At 40.3% G+C, this 19,040-nt stretch overlaps 9 protein-coding genes and 1 non-coding gene across 13 annotated transcripts; 4 read left to right on the top strand and 6 right to left on the bottom strand.

Moving 5' to 3' along the window:
* Positions 1 to 44: 44 nt before the first annotated feature.
* LOC124349843 (phosphate carrier protein, mitochondrial-like) lies at positions 45 to 1,988 on the bottom strand. The gene is made up of 7 exons (XM_046800740.1): positions 1,879 to 1,988; positions 1,623 to 1,745; positions 1,313 to 1,479; positions 1,181 to 1,255; positions 896 to 1,122; positions 719 to 832; positions 45 to 655 (listed from the first exon to the last, which is right to left on the bottom strand). The coding sequence occupies exons 2-7, from the start codon at positions 1,741 to 1,743 to the stop codon at positions 304 to 306; spliced, it is 1,056 nt and encodes a 351-aa protein (XP_046656696.1). The 5' UTR covers positions 1,744 to 1,745; positions 1,879 to 1,988; the 3' UTR covers positions 45 to 303.
* A 546-nt stretch (positions 1,989 to 2,534) lies between these two features.
* Trnar-ucu lies at positions 2,535 to 2,646 on the bottom strand. The gene is made up of 2 exons: positions 2,610 to 2,646; positions 2,535 to 2,570 (listed from the first exon to the last, which is right to left on the bottom strand). It is a non-coding gene; the product is annotated as a tRNA-Arg (tRNA).
* A 157-nt stretch (positions 2,647 to 2,803) lies between these two features.
* On the bottom strand, positions 2,804 to 3,480 carry LOC124350180 (U6 snRNA-associated Sm-like protein LSm2). The gene is made up of 4 exons (XM_046801226.1): positions 3,329 to 3,480; positions 3,196 to 3,263; positions 3,036 to 3,126; positions 2,804 to 2,971 (listed from the first exon to the last, which is right to left on the bottom strand). The coding sequence occupies exons 1-4, from the start codon at positions 3,329 to 3,331 to the stop codon at positions 2,846 to 2,848; spliced, it is 288 nt and encodes a 95-aa protein (XP_046657182.1). The 5' UTR covers positions 3,332 to 3,480; the 3' UTR covers positions 2,804 to 2,845.
* Positions 3,481 to 3,608: 128 nt separating this feature from the next.
* On the top strand, positions 3,609 to 4,657 carry LOC124349969 (proteasome subunit beta type-1-like). The gene is made up of 4 exons (XM_046800932.1): positions 3,609 to 3,770; positions 3,842 to 4,031; positions 4,091 to 4,272; positions 4,351 to 4,657. Exons 1-4 carry the CDS (start codon positions 3,691 to 3,693, stop codon positions 4,589 to 4,591), a joined length of 693 nt encoding a protein of 230 aa, XP_046656888.1. The 5' UTR covers positions 3,609 to 3,690; the 3' UTR covers positions 4,592 to 4,657.
* A 7-nt stretch (positions 4,658 to 4,664) lies between these two features.
* Positions 4,665 to 5,687, bottom strand: LOC124350186 (endothelial differentiation-related factor 1-like). The gene is made up of 3 exons (XM_046801230.1): positions 5,444 to 5,687; positions 5,198 to 5,358; positions 4,665 to 5,113 (listed from the first exon to the last, which is right to left on the bottom strand). Exons 1-3 carry the CDS (start codon positions 5,568 to 5,570, stop codon positions 4,934 to 4,936), a joined length of 468 nt encoding a protein of 155 aa, XP_046657186.1. The 5' UTR covers positions 5,571 to 5,687; the 3' UTR covers positions 4,665 to 4,933.
* A 231-nt stretch (positions 5,688 to 5,918) lies between these two features.
* Positions 5,919 to 9,930, top strand: LOC124349408 (RNA polymerase II-associated protein 1-like). The gene is made up of 6 exons (XM_046799982.1): positions 5,919 to 6,924; positions 6,984 to 7,336; positions 7,399 to 8,544; positions 8,605 to 9,386; positions 9,454 to 9,619; positions 9,698 to 9,930. Exons 1-6 carry the CDS (start codon positions 5,994 to 5,996, stop codon positions 9,887 to 9,889), a joined length of 3,570 nt encoding a protein of 1,189 aa, XP_046655938.1. The 5' UTR covers positions 5,919 to 5,993; the 3' UTR covers positions 9,890 to 9,930.
* LOC124349641 (death domain-associated protein 6-like) lies at positions 9,644 to 11,920 on the bottom strand. The gene is made up of 7 exons (XM_046800400.1): positions 11,640 to 11,920; positions 11,317 to 11,580; positions 11,176 to 11,261; positions 11,029 to 11,120; positions 10,809 to 10,958; positions 10,560 to 10,744; positions 9,644 to 10,498 (listed from the first exon to the last, which is right to left on the bottom strand). The coding sequence occupies exons 1-7, from the start codon at positions 11,829 to 11,831 to the stop codon at positions 9,944 to 9,946; spliced, it is 1,524 nt and encodes a 507-aa protein (XP_046656356.1). The 5' UTR covers positions 11,832 to 11,920; the 3' UTR covers positions 9,644 to 9,943.
* A 59-nt stretch (positions 11,921 to 11,979) lies between these two features.
* Positions 11,980 to 13,535, top strand: LOC124349880 (2-oxoglutarate and iron-dependent oxygenase domain-containing protein 2-like). Of its 3 annotated transcripts, none has more exons than XM_046800805.1 (5): positions 11,980 to 12,185; positions 12,245 to 12,414; positions 12,471 to 12,797; positions 12,882 to 13,070; positions 13,139 to 13,535. In XM_046800805.1, the coding sequence occupies exons 2-5, from the start codon at positions 12,256 to 12,258 to the stop codon at positions 13,430 to 13,432; spliced, it is 969 nt and encodes a 322-aa protein (XP_046656761.1). In that variant the 5' UTR covers positions 11,980 to 12,185; positions 12,245 to 12,255; the 3' UTR covers positions 13,433 to 13,535. The 3 variants fall into 3 exon arrangements, with proteins under 3 accessions (XP_046656761.1, XP_046656759.1, XP_046656760.1); XM_046800803.1 differs by having other exon boundaries at positions 12,235 to 12,414; XM_046800804.1 differs by having other exon boundaries at positions 11,981 to 12,185; positions 12,251 to 12,414.
* Positions 13,476 to 16,152, bottom strand: LOC124349549 (BRCA1-associated protein-like). Of its 2 annotated transcripts, none has more exons than XM_046800241.1 (10): positions 15,936 to 16,152; positions 15,702 to 15,871; positions 15,359 to 15,642; positions 15,111 to 15,300; positions 14,771 to 15,045; positions 14,552 to 14,695; positions 14,318 to 14,478; positions 14,111 to 14,253; positions 13,975 to 14,046; positions 13,476 to 13,918 (listed from the first exon to the last, which is right to left on the bottom strand). In XM_046800241.1, the coding sequence occupies exons 1-10, from the start codon at positions 16,009 to 16,011 to the stop codon at positions 13,595 to 13,597; spliced, it is 1,839 nt and encodes a 612-aa protein (XP_046656197.1). In that variant the 5' UTR covers positions 16,012 to 16,152; the 3' UTR covers positions 13,476 to 13,594. The 2 variants fall into 2 exon arrangements, with proteins under 2 accessions (XP_046656197.1, XP_046656198.1); XM_046800242.1 differs by having other exon boundaries at positions 15,702 to 15,863; positions 15,936 to 16,035.
* Positions 16,153 to 16,491: 339 nt separating this feature from the next.
* Positions 16,492 to 19,036, top strand: LOC124349484 (carboxypeptidase N subunit 2-like). Its single transcript, XM_046800136.1, has 3 exons — positions 16,492 to 16,602; positions 16,669 to 16,905; positions 16,973 to 19,036. The coding sequence occupies exons 1-3, from the start codon at positions 16,525 to 16,527 to the stop codon at positions 18,920 to 18,922; spliced, it is 2,265 nt and encodes a 754-aa protein (XP_046656092.1). The 5' UTR covers positions 16,492 to 16,524; the 3' UTR covers positions 18,923 to 19,036.
* The last annotated feature ends 4 nt before the right edge of the window (positions 19,037 to 19,040 follow it).

Genomic DNA, 19,040 nt, shown 5'->3' with positions numbered 1-19,040 from the left:
TAAAATTTTACTTAAATTGCAAAAAGTTAACTGAAAACGCAGTATTTCGTATTCTACAGATATTTATTATCGTTGCACTGCAGCCAATCGTCGCTTCACGTTTATCGACGATGCCTTACACCGGAGAGCTACATTGCCGAATGCCCTAGTTGGTATAATGATATTTCTCATCCAAAAACGGAAAAATAATCAGGACCAATCAATTTTTAACTGATGGCAAAACTATTTAATGTGGGCTTGTACGAACGGTGGGATGTTGAACCGTAAAATAAAAATAATGTGAATTTAAGATACACAAGTCTTCTAATGCTGGGCTGCAGCTAATTTAGCCTTCAAGGATTCTGGCATCTCTGGTGGGGGTGGGCGGGGAAGACCGAGCCAGACTTTCACGGCATCATAGATGAACCATTGGGCAGCGGTAAGTGTACCAATCATAATGATCCTGGGCGTCAATCCTTGCCAAACTCCCATGAGGCCAAGCTTCTTCAAGGTGTCGCCGGCAGTGGAACCCTTGGCGGCATTCATCTTTGATACTACAGTATCAGCAGGGTGGGACACAATAGCGCAGAAAACACCAGCAATGTAACCTGCAGCGAATGTGACCACAAGCTGTTCACCCTTAGTGCACTGGTCACGGGGCTTGGGAACAACATGTCTAATATTGAAAATAAACTTTATTAATAATCGAAAATGTAAGAAAACAACTATTTACTCTTACTTGTACAGAAGCTCAACAGTCTTCTCAAAGCAAGCAAACTTCATCATGGTGTAAGGGATCTGTCGCATCCATAGGGGGACAAGACTCTTGTAAAATCCATTCAGTCCCTCTTGTCTGTAATATTCATAAAGTTGAATTAAAACACAAATAAAAAACAGTCATTTGATAGTTGCGTACTGGTAGATAAGAGGTGCACCAGCCCTCAATGTGGCAGGGAAACCAGGCATGGTCTGAATTCGCACTTTGCAAGCTTCCATTGGGCTCAAAGCAATATCAGCAAAGAACTCAGCGGAGGCAGATGCAGCCAAGTACAGACCAGTTCTGTAGACATAAGCATTCTCTTCTCCCAAAGCATTGGCATAGACAATCTTGAAAGCTTCATAAAATCCAAACTTGCAGACTCCCTAATAAAATTTCAATTTTTAGAAAGCTGCTTAAACTGGGCTTGCAAAATTGGATTACCTGAGCTGAATAACCAATAGCAGTGGGGGCCCAGCCTCGGACAAGCCCTCTCATGCCCTCCTCAGCAACAGAGACCTGCAGAACATTCCACATTAAGAATTTCTTCAGACGTGGGAAATACAATGTAAATACCTTGAATCCAGTAACGATTGACTTGTACTTTGCTGGGTTGGTCTGAATTCTGCACTTCACCATGTCCAAAGGAGTGACCAATGTGTGTGTAATACCACAGGACAAAAGTCCTCCAACACCACACAGGGCGTAGTATTTGGAACTACCATATTCACAGCTGTAGGTTTCTAGAAATAGAAGGAATTATTACTCATCACAACTAATAAACTTTCTATGTGACCAAAAGCGCAACTTAGCTGCACTTTCACTCACAAATGTACAGCACATAGAATTACGGCTTGGTTTAAAAGTGAATAAAAAAGGAATTTACCTGCAGCAGCGGCAGCAATGGTCCTGTTGGCTACCAACTGGTTATCGGTAGTCATCTTTGCCTCGCAATTAGCACTGGTAAGGAAAGGACTTTTCTTTGCGGCTTCCCACAGAGAATTCATTGCTAGAAACAAACGCCAATAATGATAAATCAGTTAAAATTTCATTAAATTGTGAATCTGACATAAAATATCTAATAGATCGGTGACCTACAAAGAAAGAATTGTACAAAACCGGTAGAGAGAAAGAAAACTCACCTCCGACTTTAATGGCGGTCGTGATGAAGAGGAGGAGAAGGGACGACTGGTGCTACGTTGCCGTCTAGCACGAGATAAAGCAGCCGGTTGCCGGTTTTTCTCAGCTGACAATCCTGATCAGCTGATGAGGAAAAAAAATAAATCAAGAAGAATTTTGAATTTCTCTTCACTCAAAATCAACATTTTAAAAATGAATATGCAAAATGATAGAACCAAAATTGTGGAAAATAAAATACTAATCACTATTTTGCCCACGATACCTAGGCTATTGGCTTGCCGGACGAAAATACGTCATATTTTTTGGCACCAAAATCATCAATAACACAACTAATTATGATTTCCATAACAAGGGTCAAGGGGATAGCGGTTTTCTCACTTTTAAGAAACCCAGATTGGAGGGACAAGAGAATATTTTTTTCAAAGTATTGACTACTTTTTTTGTCGATTACTTCTAAACGGATTAAATCGAAATTTGGCTCTCTGCCAATCAGCAACAGTTTCCCGCAAGCGGGAAGTCACGTGATTTGCAATTGCGTCTCAATTATTACCCTCTTTTCCGCTGCCAAAAGTCCCATTTTTCAACTCCAAAATTGCAGTTTTACTATTATTTAAATTCTAATATTGAGTTTTGATAAAAAAATTGTACGAAAAAGTTGTGATCGTGGCGAGACTCGAACTCGCAATCTCTGGATAGCTACCGTGATCCACTATTCCTTTAAAATACCACCTCATAGAAGTCCAGCGCCTTATCCATTAGGCCACACGACCGGTTGCAATTTTTATTTGATGAAACTTGTGGACCTTGAAGATTGGCATTTTCTGTATTTACGTATCCACCATCTCTTAATCCCAATTAATTATTTGCCTTTGAACTGTGTGCATTTAAGCAATTGATTAATAAAATATTTCACCAACCAGAAGAGAATATGGAAAAAAACACATGTATTACATATCAAAATCTGACAATTTAGTGTTTTGAGTGCTGGGATTCCTTTCGGGCAGCATCTTGCAAAAGCTGGTGATCAACTTCTTCAGGTGGTAGTTGAACGTATCTCACAACAGAGCCACGAATGAAACAGTTTTTCACTGAAAGCTTTAAGTTAAAAATATATAGATATATCAGTATCGAACATGTAAACTTTTTTATGATTTGTTACCATATGAGGATATTTATCAGGGTCAGTTATGCTGATGTCTGTCAGTTTAATGTTGAGGTACTGGTCTACAGAATGCAAAGTTCCACATATGCTGAAATTGTAACAAACCATTAGTCTTCTTCATGAGAACACAATCATCTAATAAAATGTTATCTCACACCTCAAATCATTTTTAAGTTCGACGACTACATCTTTGCCAACCAGCGATTTGAAAAACGAGTAGAACAACTAAAAATTGTAAACAAAGCTTCAAGGTTATTGCGTTATTATAATACAGTATTTAAAAATTTTACCATTTTATATCAACACCCAAAAAAACTTGGAATTTAATTTAAGAAGATCAATGAAGCAGACGGCCGTTGTACGAACCTATGCCGGAATACGTTGCAAGATTCATAAATATTTCGTGAAAAAATACTTGTTTACACCATACTTGAATGAATTAACATCATAATTGAATAAAAAATAAATAATTAAACTAAACTTTGTGTCCCAGTACATTTTCTAAAATGAATTTCACGAGTAAGTACAAGAAAAAAGGCAACCGTTCATCTGCAGCCGATGCCGAACAGTTCGAAGTCATTCGTCTATGCGAGCGTTGCAAGTCATCGACAAGCGGCTGTCAAGTTAAAAGATTCAATTGTAATACAGCATTATGTTTGGACAAGTAATTCTCAATGATGATCTTCCTGGAGCTAAGCAACATCATTGGAGCCCTTACACAGACAATGGAGGGTAAAAACTTTTATCATTGGAAACTATTATTTGGACTAACTAACAGTTTTGCCATTTGACGTCGTCAACAGAACTATTGTGGCCGTAGCCGGAGAAGATTTTGCCATCATAGCTTCGGATACTCGTCTGATTCAAGGCTACTCGATCCTATCCCGAGAACAAACAAAGCTCTTCAAGTTGTCAGAACAAACAGTTCTTGGAGTCTCTGGATGCTGGTGTGATGTACTCACATTTACTAGAACGCTTGAGGCTCGCATGAAGGTGAATTTCATTGACACACATTATAAGGAAGTTTTAATTGCTTAAAAATATATTTTTAGATGTACCTCCATGAACATCTGAAGCCCATGTCCACTCCAGCTGTAGCTCAGTTGGTCTCTACTATGCTGTACCACAAGCGCTTTTTCCCCTACTATGTTTCCAATATTGTTGCTGGCCTTGATCAAGATGGAAAGGGTACCTTGTACTCGTATGATCCTGTTGGACATTGTGAAAAAAACAGGTATTTTTCATTTTTATTATTTAACTTAAAAGATAATGGACAATGTATTTTGTGTGTGTGTGTGTGTTTATAACAAAGGTATCGGGCTGGTGGTGCAGCTGGTGCAATGCTTCAGCCACTTCTTGACAATCAAGTTGGCTTGAAGAACATGAAAGGAGAATTGCTTCCCAATATTACCAAGGAAAAAGCACTCATGGTCATTAAGGATTCATTCATTTCCGCTGCTGAGCGTGATACTTCCACCGGTGACGGTGTCATCATCAATATTATCACTAAAGCGGGAATTGAAGTGATGCACTTCCCATTGCGTAAAGATTAATTGGGGAAATTTTGTAAGGATTTTGCTCTTGTTGCTCTGGAGATCCAATACATTCATTATACTTTCCATTTTGTTACTTGCAAAGAACTGGTGTATTATTTTGACATAGAAATCAGTTATGTAACAGACAGAAGTTGTGATCCAACCATAGAACAATGGTCTGTGAGATGCATAACTGCAGTGCAGTATCAAGACTTAACTGCTTAGGGGGTTTGTCTGTTCATTTTTGTCAAAAATAATCCATATTAACCATATTATCCCTCCCCACAAAAGAATCTCTCGCTTCAAAAGAAAAAAAAAAAAAAAATTTGAAAAATGGTTCTCACAGAATCATACTGGCTTTTATTTCTTCTTGGCAGGAGCAGCTGCTGCCTTGGGAGCAGGAGGTTCTAGTGGTTGCCCCTTGTCCTTGCCCCGAAGTTTAATTCCAATAGCTCTCTCAATTTTCCCAAGAATTTGTTGATTGGGGATTCCACGTCCTGCTTCATAATCTGTTATTACTTGAGGTTTCTCATTGATTTTCTGGAATAAAAATAATAATGAATTAATAATAAAAATATGAAAACAGAAAAGTAACATATAAATGTAAAAGAGAAATATGCATACAGTAGCAAGATCTTTCTGGGTGAAACCCTTATCTTGACGTCCTTTCTGAATCAACTTTGCTACATCCATAGACAGTGAGGCATGCTTCAATTCTTCACTTTCTTGATCCAGCTTGGCTGTGTTGAGGGTTGTTCCAGTATGCTTATTCGTAGCTGCCCCATCTAGAAAACCAATGATAAATAAATAACAATTCAAAATAACACAGTTCCATGATAGATCTGTGTCTGATGGGTAAAAAGTATTTACATTTAGTGACTGTTTCCACTTCAAGTCCTTGTCGCCTTGCCGCATTCACGACCTTATCAGATGTAGCTGAGGCTCCCTTTGGTACCCTTTTCTTAATAATGACGGGCTCCCATTGATTATCACTCATTTTGGTAAAGTGCAATTTTACACTACTGGATTCAAACAAGACGTATAGTTTACTACTCAATGCCTGCGCATCCACGAGGGTATGGTTGACGTGAGCCTTCCGATTTCTAGAGAAATCTGAAGCAGAATAACAAATGGGAGGAGCTTGATCAAGATCAGAAAGAACATAAAACATCAACTCAAATGTTTCGTTTAAAATTATTAAATTATTTTTTCTATAATTTCTAAAATAAAAAAATTTAATAAAATAAAAAAAATATGCAAATGTCTTTTTTCGAAAATAAATCAATTTCGTTAAAAAAGCTAATAATCGATTTATCCTAGCTCCGCCTTCTTTAGGGTTGTCTGCTTAAAAAGTTTAAAAGTTGTGATTATTTTGGACACCGTAGATTTATCACATGTGTTTGACTTACATCCATAAAGAATGACGGCAAGACCAAAGTTAACTTGTGAAGAAGACGAGCTGATGGAGATGCAGGAGGCATTTAGATCGGGAAGACTGGAAAACTCTAGTACATCAGAAATCATTAAGGCACCTAGAGCTAATTCAAATGAGGAGAAGAAGTCCATGTTTGCCCAAAGACAAGAAATGGCTGATAAAATGAAGGAAAAACAATTTCATTTTCAACTTCCAAAAGTACAGGTATTACGGGATGTAGTTGAAAAATGTGAAATTCAAGAGAGGAAAGTAGAAGATCTCAAAAGAGAAAATCCCTTTCCTGAAGTTTTTCAAAGAACAAAATCCCTTAAAGCTTCAGGATCTGGAAGTATCTTTGCCCAACAACTGAGGAAAGCAAAAATGGTAAGAGAAGAAGCTGCAGAAAATCCTTCTGTTAAACTGCCACCCTTTCCAAATCAAAGCAGTACAATTGCACAAGCCGTTTTAGGAGAAACTGAGGCTACACAAATCCACCAGGAAAATCTACAAAAATTATCATCCATGACTGAGGAAGATATTCTCAGAGAGCAACAGCAGTTGTTACAAAATTTGGACCCAAAACTTGTTGCACTTTTGAAGAACAAAAAGCAAGCAGCTCTCAATTCAAAACAAGTTGTTGTAGAGGCAAAACCAGTAGACCAAACTATGGAAGAAGTTGAACCTGAAGTAGAAGAAGTTCAAGAGTTAAAAAATTCAAAATGGGTACACATGGATCGTGTAGAGAAGGAAAAGGTTCGGTGGATGTCATCTTTACCTCCCATCAAAGAGATTTCCGGAGAAAGCTTTCAAGCCCGATTCGACTTTCAAGGCCATCTCCTTTCAGCCAATGTTGATTTTCCGGTTACTTCAGCCCTCCACCACCATGGCGAGGAACCTGAGAGAGCTGGATATTCCATCAATGAACTGATGCTGCTAAGTATGATGCGCAGCAATACTTGACAAAATTGTAAACTCAACCAACTTTTTAAATTGTAGGTCGTAGCAGCAAAATGCAACAAAGAGTATTAGCGTTGAATACTATCGCCAGTGTGTTGGAAAACACTCGATTAGGACTGTATGACTCATGTTTTGAATCTCCCCTAATCCCTACTTTGCTGGACAATGGGATCTTGCTGTTATTACGGTTTTGTATGGATGACAGCGCCCCATCAGTTGTCGTCGCATCCCTGGTCGCTTTTTCGCGTTTGCTTTCTAGCCCGTTTGACGAAACCTGCCTTGAACGCTGCAACATTTGGCACGGTGGGGAAAAGCAACCAAATTTGTGTAGTCACATCGAAATGGATCCTACAGACCAGGAGCAAGAACCTGAAATGAAAGACAACGAAATGGTAGCTTAAACTGTTTTCTATTTAATGTAGGTTTTCTCATACTAATTATTGTTTTCTCCAAGATTCGAGTAGATGTAATCAAAGCTTGCTTACGAATGGATGTACCTTGGAGGATTCGTTACATTTTGGAAGAAATTCGTCCAGAAGCACGAGCTGTGGTTGCTGCGCTCGAGATTCTTACTAGAATGGCCCGGCATTCTCCTGCTGTTGCTCAGTCTATCCTCGATTGCCCTCGTTTAATGGACACAATCTTCCGTTGCTTCTTACCTAAAGATTGGGCATCGCTCAATACGAGTCAAGACCAAACGGAAGAAATAGATAACTTGTATGGTTCACCTGTCCGCCAAGTACTTCGCCTGGCTCGCGTAATTGCATCGTGGAATCCAGAACTCGCCATCACACTCGTCACTAAATATTCAATTTTGGAGTCGATCAAAATCTACGTGGCGATGGACACGATTGAACTGAAGTTGCCATCCCAGGAAGCTCTTCTGCTGGTTTTGGATTGCTACCACACTTGGCGCACTCTCCTTCAACAGGGCATCGGCATACAATCATTCTTGGAGTTTTATCCGGTTTGGTTTCCTCAACTGCAATATTATCAGTCTTCAATCTCGATGGATTCTGGAACCAGCAACAATAGCAACGCCCGCTTCAGTCATCATTTGGGCGCATCCATGCTACTTTTGATGGAAGCACTTTTGAGCACATGCTGTAATTCAGGAAGCTGCTCCGGGAACTGCTCGGGGAACCATAAGCATTTGCACATCAAAGAGATTGGTGGTTTAAGAGAAGCTGTAGAGATGTGCGTCGCCAAATGGGCCTGGCAGCTACGCAAACTTACATATCCTATTCCAGATTCAGCCGGATGTCTACTAGCCGCTGGAATTCATCTCCTAGCTACTTTTTACACACATTGGATCGACCCTCAAGCTCCGCCTTTACTGGATAAACTCTGTTCGAATCACATCCTTCCTCTGCTTCATTCAGGACCAATGCAAGAGCTTGCCAAATCACTAGTTAATCATAGCAATCTTGCATCCACTCTAGAGTCCTGCTCAAGATATCCAGAATCTCTCCCATCCGTCAATGCCACAGCACTTGGAGGAGAATTGATCCCGATAATGGCCTCCTCTAGTCCGTTTCCTTTGATCGCGTCCATTTTTCGGATCCTGAGGATTTGGAAGGTTAAAAGTTCATCTACCCAGGTTAGTAAGCTATTGCTTGTTAAAGGTACACAATACTAATAATTCTTTTCAACATCTCAGACTATTGATTTGAAGTTACCCAACTCGTATTTCGATTACCTGGAGAAATTGAATCGATCACCGTCCGCCTTGTCTGGTAACTGGTTCACACGTTACGAACTTCATTTCCTTCATGAATTCTTGATTATCGGAGCTGAGTGGGCTGTATTTACTCCCGATCAAGCACAAGTCGCACACCAAGTAGCCTTAACCGCAATAACAAGTCTCGGTCCTGGAGCGGAAGCCATTGTTGTGAATTGGATTAGTCGTCTGATATTCCATCCCGAGTTTATTCAACGAGGTTGTGACCTGGAGACAAATTTAGAACAGCTACAGATCAACGAGACCACAAAATCTTTGCTATCGAAAACCGTAAACGAATTAAGTCAGGTGGCAAAGTTTTACAGCAGTCATCTTTTTCCCGGAACATTAACCGGAGATTCTTCTACCGCGTTGACGCTTGAACATCGTCAACTCCTTCCAGCTGATTGGATCTACTTACCTTTGGTGATGCTGTACCAAAAAGATCTTGAAAAGCCACTGGAAGACAATGGATTGGTTTCACAAACGGCCTTGTATTCGTTGCAAGCCGTTTACGTTCTTCTGTCGCTTCGACCTACCTGGTTCTTCCGCATTCAACCGGCAGAGCATTATGCGCGTTTGGCCTGCACTTTCATGGCAGGGAATGACCTTTTCCTGGAAAAAAGCATCTGTGATTACATGTGGCCTATCTTACGGAAACTGGCTGTTCAACACCTAGATTTCAGCCGTCCCGTTGCTGGGGTGGATGATTTTATAGACCTGTAAGTATCCTAGTACAAAATGTTTTTTTTTTAAATATGCATAAATGGATTCAAATCTCGTTTTCAGATACGATCGCTTGATCAATCAGTTTGAAGCAGTTTCTTACGGTAGTCCACTCTTTGCCGCTTTCGTTCTATTGCCAATACAACAGCAACAGCATGTCCGTTTTCGCACAAAACTTTGGTGTGAACATTCAAACGCTCTCCGCATCCTTACATTGGACGATCAACAGGTATTTTTCGGGAGAAGGATACAATTGTGAAAACAGACATGATTTTTATTATTTCGTTTTATCTTTTTTGTGATGCAGATGTTGGATTCGTTGGACCGATGGAAATACCCTATTGAAACAGATGATGTATTGGTATTGAAATATGCGTCTTCCATAAGATCTGGTTTAATAACCAGCGAGAGGAACTCCGTTATTTTCAAAATAGCAACTCATCACATCAAACATTATGTTGAACGAAATCCAGTCGATCTCGATAAATTTAATTTTTGAAATTTGGTGGAATAATACAGAAAGAAATGACAGCACAGGAACTCCATAAATTTTTCAATCTGATAAAACGATGACATCATCATCGTCGTAGGGCTTAATAGGAGCTTTTTTCTTAGGTGACAATTTGACAATCATTTCAGGACCTTTTCGTTTTAGAGCTCGCAACGGATTACGAACGCTTAAAACAGATTCACGATTAGTAACTGTAGTAATTTCAATGGTGTCCATAGAAGGATTGCTTTTGGGTGCTGATGTTAAAAGCTCCACCTTTGGTTTCACGTCCAGTTCAGCCAAAAAACCATTTTTTGAAGGTTCTGAATGTTCAATTTTCTGAACTACTGCCGGTTCCGACAAGGGAGTTTTTGTACTATTTGTCAATGGGCAAGCGAGTTGGTCGATTTCAGAATCCTCAGCTCCTGACGGTAATAAAGAACTCTTGGAATCTTCAAATTCAATAAGCAAATTGTCATCGTCCACGTCTCCCATTTCTTCGTCGTCGTCTTCTTCTTCATCGCCATCGTCGTCATCGCCATCGTCGTCATCATCATTAGAGTCCTTGCTCTCTTCTTCACCACGCGTTTCTTGTTTTAAAACATAGCTTTCCATCACCTGAAATATACACAAATTGTAGATTATTAAGACTTCAAAAAGTTCTTAAAATTAAACTTACTTCATCAAGACGCTTTGAGGCTAACTTCTGATTGTTTGCAAGCTTTTCACTTAAATCAGGGTCCATAGCGGCCGGATCATTGGCTTCGTCTACATCGTCGGTAAGATGGCAACCAAAAGTTGATTCAAATTCTTCCATTCGTCTTTTTTTCAGCTTAACGCCAACCTCCTCGAAAACCTCCCTTGCTGATTATTGAAAAATTGTGTTACTAAAATTTCGATAATGTTGTGGGCATGTACGATATCATACTCATTCTCGAGACATTTTCTTCAGACATACGCAGACCGGCTTGTTCATTGGTTTCGGAAATGATTTCAAGAATATCCTTAAAATCGGGAAATTCGTCATTTCTCCTCAGATATCTCGATATATTTTGGTTGATTTCTGGATACCTAGTACCTGCCAGAAGTCATTCAGATAAATTAATAACTTACGATTTTAATGAACGTAATTACAAAATGTAACCAACCTTGATATTCTATTTTTGGTTTGGGGTCGTTCTTGTTGTATCCGACGATATCACAGAGTTTTCCGTACACAAAGGCAAACCGTTTTTTGTACCTTGAATTTTGAAAATTTGTCTAAGTTATATTACAAGGAAGTTTAAATGAAGAACCTGCATTCCAGCACATAATTTGAATTTTCTTCAGCATCCAAATCAACTTCTTGTGATGTCAGTTCCTTTATTTTTTCATCTAGTTTCTATTAAAACCAAATTATTGAGGGCTGCTTTGATAAATGTTTACTTTTTCGTTACCTCTAGATAGCTTTCCAGTTTTTTTATGTGAGCTTGTTTCTTACTAGCTGTTTTAGCACTACAGCTTTTAAAATAACTCAGTAGCTCTTGAATGATGATGTATATATCGCTGTTGTTGATTTGTGAAGAAATCCTGCTCATTTCAGAGGTAAATTTTTTTGTTTTCCGGCACTCTTTCTCAACTTTGCCATAGTGTTTTTTAAGCTTTTCAATGATTGGCTCATCGCCAGGGATTTTCAAATGTGGTGTGCATGCTGTAATAAACTATACGAAGATGCATATAAAGCCTTTTATGAAAAGAACACATCATGAGTAAAAGATACCTGTTCCAACAATAGTGATTCACATGCATCACTATTTCCATTCGTGTTAGTTTCTGGTGCTTCGTTTGCACTAGAGGATGCGTTTTCACTAAGGATTTCAGTCGTGTTTGTCGACTTCTGTTCAACACATGCTTCCACAAGTTCAACAACACAAACTTTACTTTCATTCACATTAGGTGATGGATCTTCCATTCTCTATCAAAATTTGAACTTTTTTAAAATGTTTTGCACTTTGCCTCCTCACACCAACAGATAGTGTTGAATTCAAAAGAAGTCCAATATACCGTATGGAGCAGACGACAATAGCCTCTGGTAGAGGACGCCACCACCCCCAACGGTCTGGAGTTTGTTGTCGGTGTTCGGGTGTTGTGTTTCTGTGTTTTATTTGTTTAGCGATGATCATGTTCAGAATATGATTCCTTCCGGGAAAGAGTAGTTTAGAGTATCATATTTGGGAAAAATATTAAGAAAGAACATTTTTAGGTGCCAACACTTTGTCAACATTCCGATTGCGCCCTATAATAACTTCATGCGCTAATTCACGAGGTATTAGCTAAAAATATTTGTTATTAAATTGTTAACCGAGTTAGCAAAGTATACTGGAGGCATAGGCAAAATGAACTTTGCCAGGTGTTTATGTTTTCTCGAATCGAACGTCTACATTAAAAATTTCGGCTTGCATGTTGCATTCAAAACAGAAGAGCAATTTTACAACAGTTATGGGAAAACGTTGTCGGAAATGGGTTGTACCGATCTCGGGCCAGTCGTGAAAGAAGTAAAAATTATTCTTTTGATTATTTGAAAATAGCATTATTTTATTTTACACTTTAGATAAAAGCGGAACTCGAAAGGCGGAGGAGAATACCCCAGGATTCCATTGAAAGGGCTGATTATATCAAGTCAAATTATAAGCCCCTCCATCAAGATATTTTTGAACTTCAGGAAAATTTCCTGCACCCTGATCTCTTGGGAATGTTGAATTATTTCAACCATGGATTAATGGATAAGGCAGCTACACTGTACAAGAATCATGGAGTTGAAGTCTTCTCATTCCCTATTTTTAGTGTTGAATTTTGCACCAAATTCATTGCTGAAATCAATCATTTCAATAAAACTTCTATGCCGAAAGGACGGCCCAACAGTATGAACAACTATGGTGTAAGTGATAACTTTTGTTTGGTCAAATCTTATTCATTTTGGATTGAGAAAGTTAAAAAGAATCAACTTGTTACCATCATACAGGTCCTCCTAGATGAATTGGGCTTCAATGAACGTTTGCTGACACCTTTAAGAACGAAATATCTGGAACCTTTAACCCGGTTTCTCTTCCCGCATGAAAACATTAAGGCTTTTGACTCACATAAAGCATTCACCGTTGATTATGAAGAAAATAAAGATACGGATCTCGGTTTTCATTTCGACAACGCCGAGGTAAAACTTTCATTACGTATAAAATCAAACACTAAAAGGGCTAACCACCTGTTTGCCAACAATTGCAGATGACGGTTAATATTTGCCTTTTGGCGGATTGTGAAGGCGGAGAATTATTTTTTGGCGTTCCTAATGACTGTGATAAAGGTTTTGGCTACGTACATGAGCAAGGACGAGGTGTGATACACCGGGGATCAGCTTTTCACTGCGTCCTGCCGTTAGTGACTGGTCGCCGCGTAAATCTGGTCATTTGGATGCGCTCTTCATTGGTTCGTAATTTGAAATGTCCAATGTGCGGGAAAACACCTACTTTAGAACCTGTTGATAAAGGATGGGGAGACGGATTTACTATCAAAAATTAGAAATTGTTGGCAAAATGAAATGTTTCGATATGGTTCCGGCGGATTAAATTTATACTTTTTTGTATGTTGTATTACCGTGTTATTAAACATAAGCGAATACGTATTTTAAAAGACATTGTCATTTGTTGAACGAAAGGATGATTGTGGGGGTGACTTGGTGGTTCACTTGCCACGTTTCTTATTCCTGGCACCTTTGCTACCATCCAGCGATGAGCGCGATGGTGATTGGGGCATACCCAGGACGACCTGCCCGCCCTCCAGTTCAGTATTTTTAAATTTCTCTTGCGCTTCGAAATAGAGCATCACGTCTTGGAGCTGTTCCTGCAACTCGCGGACACTCGTCTCCTTTTCATCGCGAATTTTCTGTACTTGAGTCTCCAATTGGGCGACTCGCTGATGCCATGATGATTGATTATGAGTGAGCGACCGATTCAACTCTTTTTCTTCTTGCAGATCAGCGATCGCCTTGGTTAATTTGGCTGCCATCTACAAAACGTTGATTAGAAACTGGGATGGCATGATTGGAAGGAAATTTGGGTTACCTTTTTCTCTTTCACTTTTAGTCGTTCATTTTCCTTGACTGTCGATTTCACCTTTTCCTTGATTTCCTCCCGCTAGGAAGTGATAGAAAATATTTGACTAGATAGAAAGAAAATAATTACAAATTTATAATTGTACCTCTTGTCGATGTTGCTGTTCGAGACGATCAATGATTCCTTCAAAGTGAATTTTCTGTGAAGCTAGTTGACTCTGAAGAAGATACAAGTACTCTAATTGGACAGAGTCCAACTTTTCTTCATGTTCCATGTTGTTCCCTTTGCCTGAATAGCGACAAAAAGAGTTGAATCGATAACACAGTAAACACGATTGGCATGTGTTGTTTACCAGACTGTTGCCTCCGACCACTGCTGTTGCCTTCGACTTCAACTAATTTTCCATCTTCGTTGTTCTGGAGCAAACGATGGACAAAGTTATCGCCGACATAGTCCCAAACACGAGTGTTACCCAACTGCATCGCGTAGCAATGCTGCGTTTCCAAGAAATGACTAACATAATAAGAGGGGATCAATTATCATTAATTAATTATGCCACTTAAGCTACAAATTATGATAATCTTACTGATATGCGTGGCCTTCCACGTATCTCCCGCAGCCCACATGACCGCAAATTAAACAAATCCAGAGTGACTCGTTGGATTTGCACTCAGAACAGCAACTTTCGGCAGCCATTTCAGGAGATTGCAGGTATCGGCACACAGGACATCTAAAAAGAAATCAATACCGCCAGAGATTATGATCAATATTTCGTAAACATAAGCCAATAAGCGTTTTTTTTTACGTCGTGTCTCCCCATTTGGCAAGGCATGCTCCGTGAAAACTATGGTTACATAAAATGGTCAGAATGCCATCTACTGATTCGTCCATCCGTTCCAAACAAACCGTGCAAATGGGTAGCTCAGTCATTCCGGTCATTGGCGGACCGAAACCACCTCCACCCACAGTAGTGTCTCCACAAATATCAACTTTTGCAACATAGACAATGTGGCAATGTTCCGATTCAATCGAATTGTAAGGCGTACCATTGAATGTCTTGTAACACTCGTCAGCCTCTTCCTGAATTCAAGAAATCGATGATGAAGAGGTTTCATTTGCAATTCAATCAACATTTTATTTTTTACCTGACTACGGAAAAGTACCAAGGCCATGTACTGGTTGGGGGTTTTATCTCGAATGATTCGCACTCTTCTGATGCCAGGGCAACAGGGTGCAAGGAAATTGAGTAAGTCATGGCAGCTCAGCCAAGCAGGGATGGCCAGCATGCATATCATTTGGCTACGAGGCACATCCATTTCCAATGAAGTCATGTGACTAAGAAAATGAAGACAAATGAGTTCAGTTGATTCCATCACACATTTGGAAAACTTACTTTTCTTTGTAGAAATGCAGAATACCCTGAACTTTCTCCACAAATGGATTGCCAGAGAAGAAACTTAATTGATCCTTGGCAGTGATGGCCTTTTTACGATCTGATAATTCTGAATGAGAACTTCCAGAGGCAGATCCGGTCTCACCATCACCAGTGGCTGTCGACAACGCAGGAGAAGGTTCCTTGCTTGTACTCGGCAATTCTTGGTCAAATGAACTGTTGTTGGACAAGGTTCTTACTTTACTGGCCTCTGAAGATTTCCTATTTTTCCCTTTTGTCATTTCCTAAATGGACAAATTGTGGTAAATTCAAGAAATATATGAACATGTTGATAAATGATTACCCAGGGTCCGATCTCTGTGTTGTCGTTCTCATAAGTTTCCATTTCAATTGTTTGCAGTTCTCTTTTACCTCTGCCCTTACTAGCTCTTTCTCTTTCCCAGGTTTCTGCTTCAGGCAACCTCTCTTCTGGCTTTTCTTTTGAACTACCTTCCATTGCCAAAAACTGAGGGGCTGATGATTAAAAATATAATAACAACAAAACACAACCGAGAGATGGCAAGACAGAAACACGTACCTAAATAGGTGAGATCCTTCGGGACAATGGAATCACCTCCTAGTTCGAGACGAAAAGCGCACAGAGAAACGGACATATCATTAACATGATATTTAGATATGCGTAAAATTACAATTAATTGCTTTTGTAACTATGAATCAAATTCTTGTAGAGGACCAGGAAAAATCGACACAGTTTCTAGGGGATAACGAATGACTGATGGACAGAATGACAAAAGAAAACAAACCGAAAATAGTGACATCTAGCGTGAAAAATGTAGACATCTACAACAGTCAAGTCGAATAGACGGAAAAATGAAATAAATGAAATAAAATATAAATAAAAAATGAAACTAATTTAAATCGCCTAGACGCCTACAATGTTTTAAAGTAACTATATTTTATAAATAATCCTTATCATTTGATGCAGGCGCTGTAACTCAAAACAATGTTACTCGTGTCTCGTTAAAAGAACATTTTATAAGACAATATCGCCAGAGGATATCCCTTGTCTTTTTTTAAATGTTGAATCTGCTTCCTCTTCCAAGAGATAATGATGCTTCTACAGTCTATAGCAAACCCTTTGGAAAAATTCGTTAGTAGTTTAACGGATGCATTCCACCGTGGGTGAATTTAAAATTTCCCAAATCATGAAAATCCTAGTCGTTAGTCTTCTTCTCTTCCTTCAGGTAAAAATCGATTGATTATTATTATATTTTGTCTCTCGTCAAAAATGTGAATTGAAATCAAACAAGGGTATCCAATCAGCGCCATGGTCTCCGTCTTGTCCTCACGAATGCTGGTGTCACGAATCCTACTTGGCCAGCATAGTCGACGAATGGCATCCACTCAATAAAATGCAGGCTCCGGATTCATCCGCCAGCCCCAATAGCAGCGCCCTTAATGACCTATTATTCCGTGCCGTAATTTGTGTCCAACAACACGACACGGAAATTGAAACCCTATTGGCCCGCTTGCCGTCTCAAACCGAGGTTCGTTGGAATACCTAAATATCCTTCAATAACCGTGTCTAATGAATTTCAAATGAATTTTTAATAGGCCATGAAGATTATCCAAGCATCCGACGCACCGGAAATCCGCTTGACGGCCACTCATTTGTCGAAATTTGTCAACTTAAGAGCTCTGGGTCTTGAAGGATCTCAACAACAGGAGTCTAGTAGTGCGCCATCAATCATTTTACATTCGGATAGCCTCAAATCTTTGATTCAACTTCAATATTTGAGTCTTGTCAACTTGGAATTGCTGGATCAGCCTTCGCCGGAACTGGTCACGGTGGTCGAAATAGCCGACGACGAACAATCAGCCCCTTCACAACGGTTGACGTATGACGTTCCCGAAGAAATCCTGCCTTACGAAGAGTTCAAAAAGTTGCACCAACAAATGGAACTAAGCGTTCCGTGGAATGGCTTTTCAATGTTGACCCAACTCGAGTATTTGCTGATCGTCGGTTGCCAGTTGCCGGAAGCTTTTAGCACGGGTCACTCGGGTGCGTTCACGAGTCTGAGTCATCTGAAAGAGTTGACCATCCGCACGAGTCAACTGCGAGTGCGGCTGGAAATGGAACCGGGCGATTTAATGGAATTGGAATCCCTTTCGCTAGCGGACAACGAGTTGCTGGAGATCAAGCCGGGCGACCTGCAAGGAATGGGCGCACTCCAGCATCTCGATCTGTCCGGCAATCAGCTGACTCACCTCACCGAAAACTCTTTTCCTTTCCTGCCCGATTTGGAATCGCTGGATTTGAGCGACAATCCGCTTTCGACTCTCTACCCAAACACTTTCGCTAACGTCTCGTCCATCCGCCGCCTTTTACTCGGATCTTATCGCTGGAAGGAAGGCGAAATCGTCGTCAACCGAGAGCCCTTGGAAGGCATGCAGGTCGTTTCCATGGAGTTTGGACCTGACAGTTTCAACGGATTGGTGAAATTGCAGGAGCTCTGGATCAGTCAGGGCCACCCGGAAGGAAATAAAAGCCTCGATTCAAACTACTTTAAAGATTTGCTTTCCATTTCTGAGTTGCATCTACGTGGGCGGATCGTATCGATCGACGCCGACACGTTCACGGCCAACCGACGACTTCAACATCTCGACTTAAAAAACTGTCAACTCCGCCGCTTGAGCGTCGACGCTTTCCAATCGTTACGCAAATTGCGCCTTCTAGATCTGTCGTCCAACCAACTGGTCCAGCTTCCGCCGGGCCTGTTCGACCCTGTCGTCTCGTTAAAAGAATTGTGGCTCAACGGCAACAAGTTGACGACTGTTCCGGCTGACATTTTCGCCGCCCTAACGACGACTAAATTGATCCGGCTGGAAGACAATCCTTGGCACTGCACTTGTCAGCTGGATCAGTTGAGAGCGACGGCAGTTAACAAGATCAAAATCTTGGATTCGCTGACCAACCGGACCGGATATCAGTACGATAGGAGAGTGGCCCCATTATGCGCTTCGCCGGAAGCGCTCAAAGGAGCATCCGTCTTTGACGTCATCCGAAAACCATTGAGATGCAACAAAGTGGAAAGACTTGCTGGAGGCAGCAACATCAACAAAGCTACGCTGATGGCCATCTATGGAAATGACGTAGACCGACCGCAGTTGGAAGATGATGAGACGGTAGACCACGGGCCGGAAGCGACGGAAGAAGAGCATCATCCACTCTCTTTAGACTCGTCCCAGCTCACAGTTGTTAATCCGGAAGGAAAACAGGATCACGCCAACGAAAAAGACATCATCGATCACGGAGAAGAAGTTGTCGAAAATCACACCACGGCAATTCCGCTCGAGGCTACAACTTTAGTCGTCGTCAAACAGACCAACAACAACGATGTCTTGCCGGAATCCATAAACAATTTCCCAGAGGATCGAGTTGTACCACTGAAAAAGAGCTACTTGCCAGTCACAGTCACCCTGTCTAAGAAATCGATGAAATTGCGGATGGAGCAAGAAATGATGAAAAGTTTCGCCAAGAAGAAATTGTCAGCCAATCTTTAAAAATAAGAACATTATGTTAATTGTTTCAATCAATTCCACTCGCATTGTTATCCAACTTAGTATCTAGTTTTTATAGTGAAAACTGTCTCAAAATACACTAAACATATACGGAGACGGT

The sequence above is a fragment of the Daphnia pulicaria genome, chromosome 7 (genome assembly GCF_021234035.1).
Source record: "Daphnia pulicaria isolate SC F1-1A chromosome 7, SC_F0-13Bv2, whole genome shotgun sequence".
In the NCBI taxonomy this organism is placed as follows: domain Eukaryota; kingdom Metazoa; phylum Arthropoda; class Branchiopoda; order Diplostraca; family Daphniidae; genus Daphnia; species Daphnia pulicaria.
This window is presented reverse-complemented; position numbering and strand designations above follow the sequence as displayed.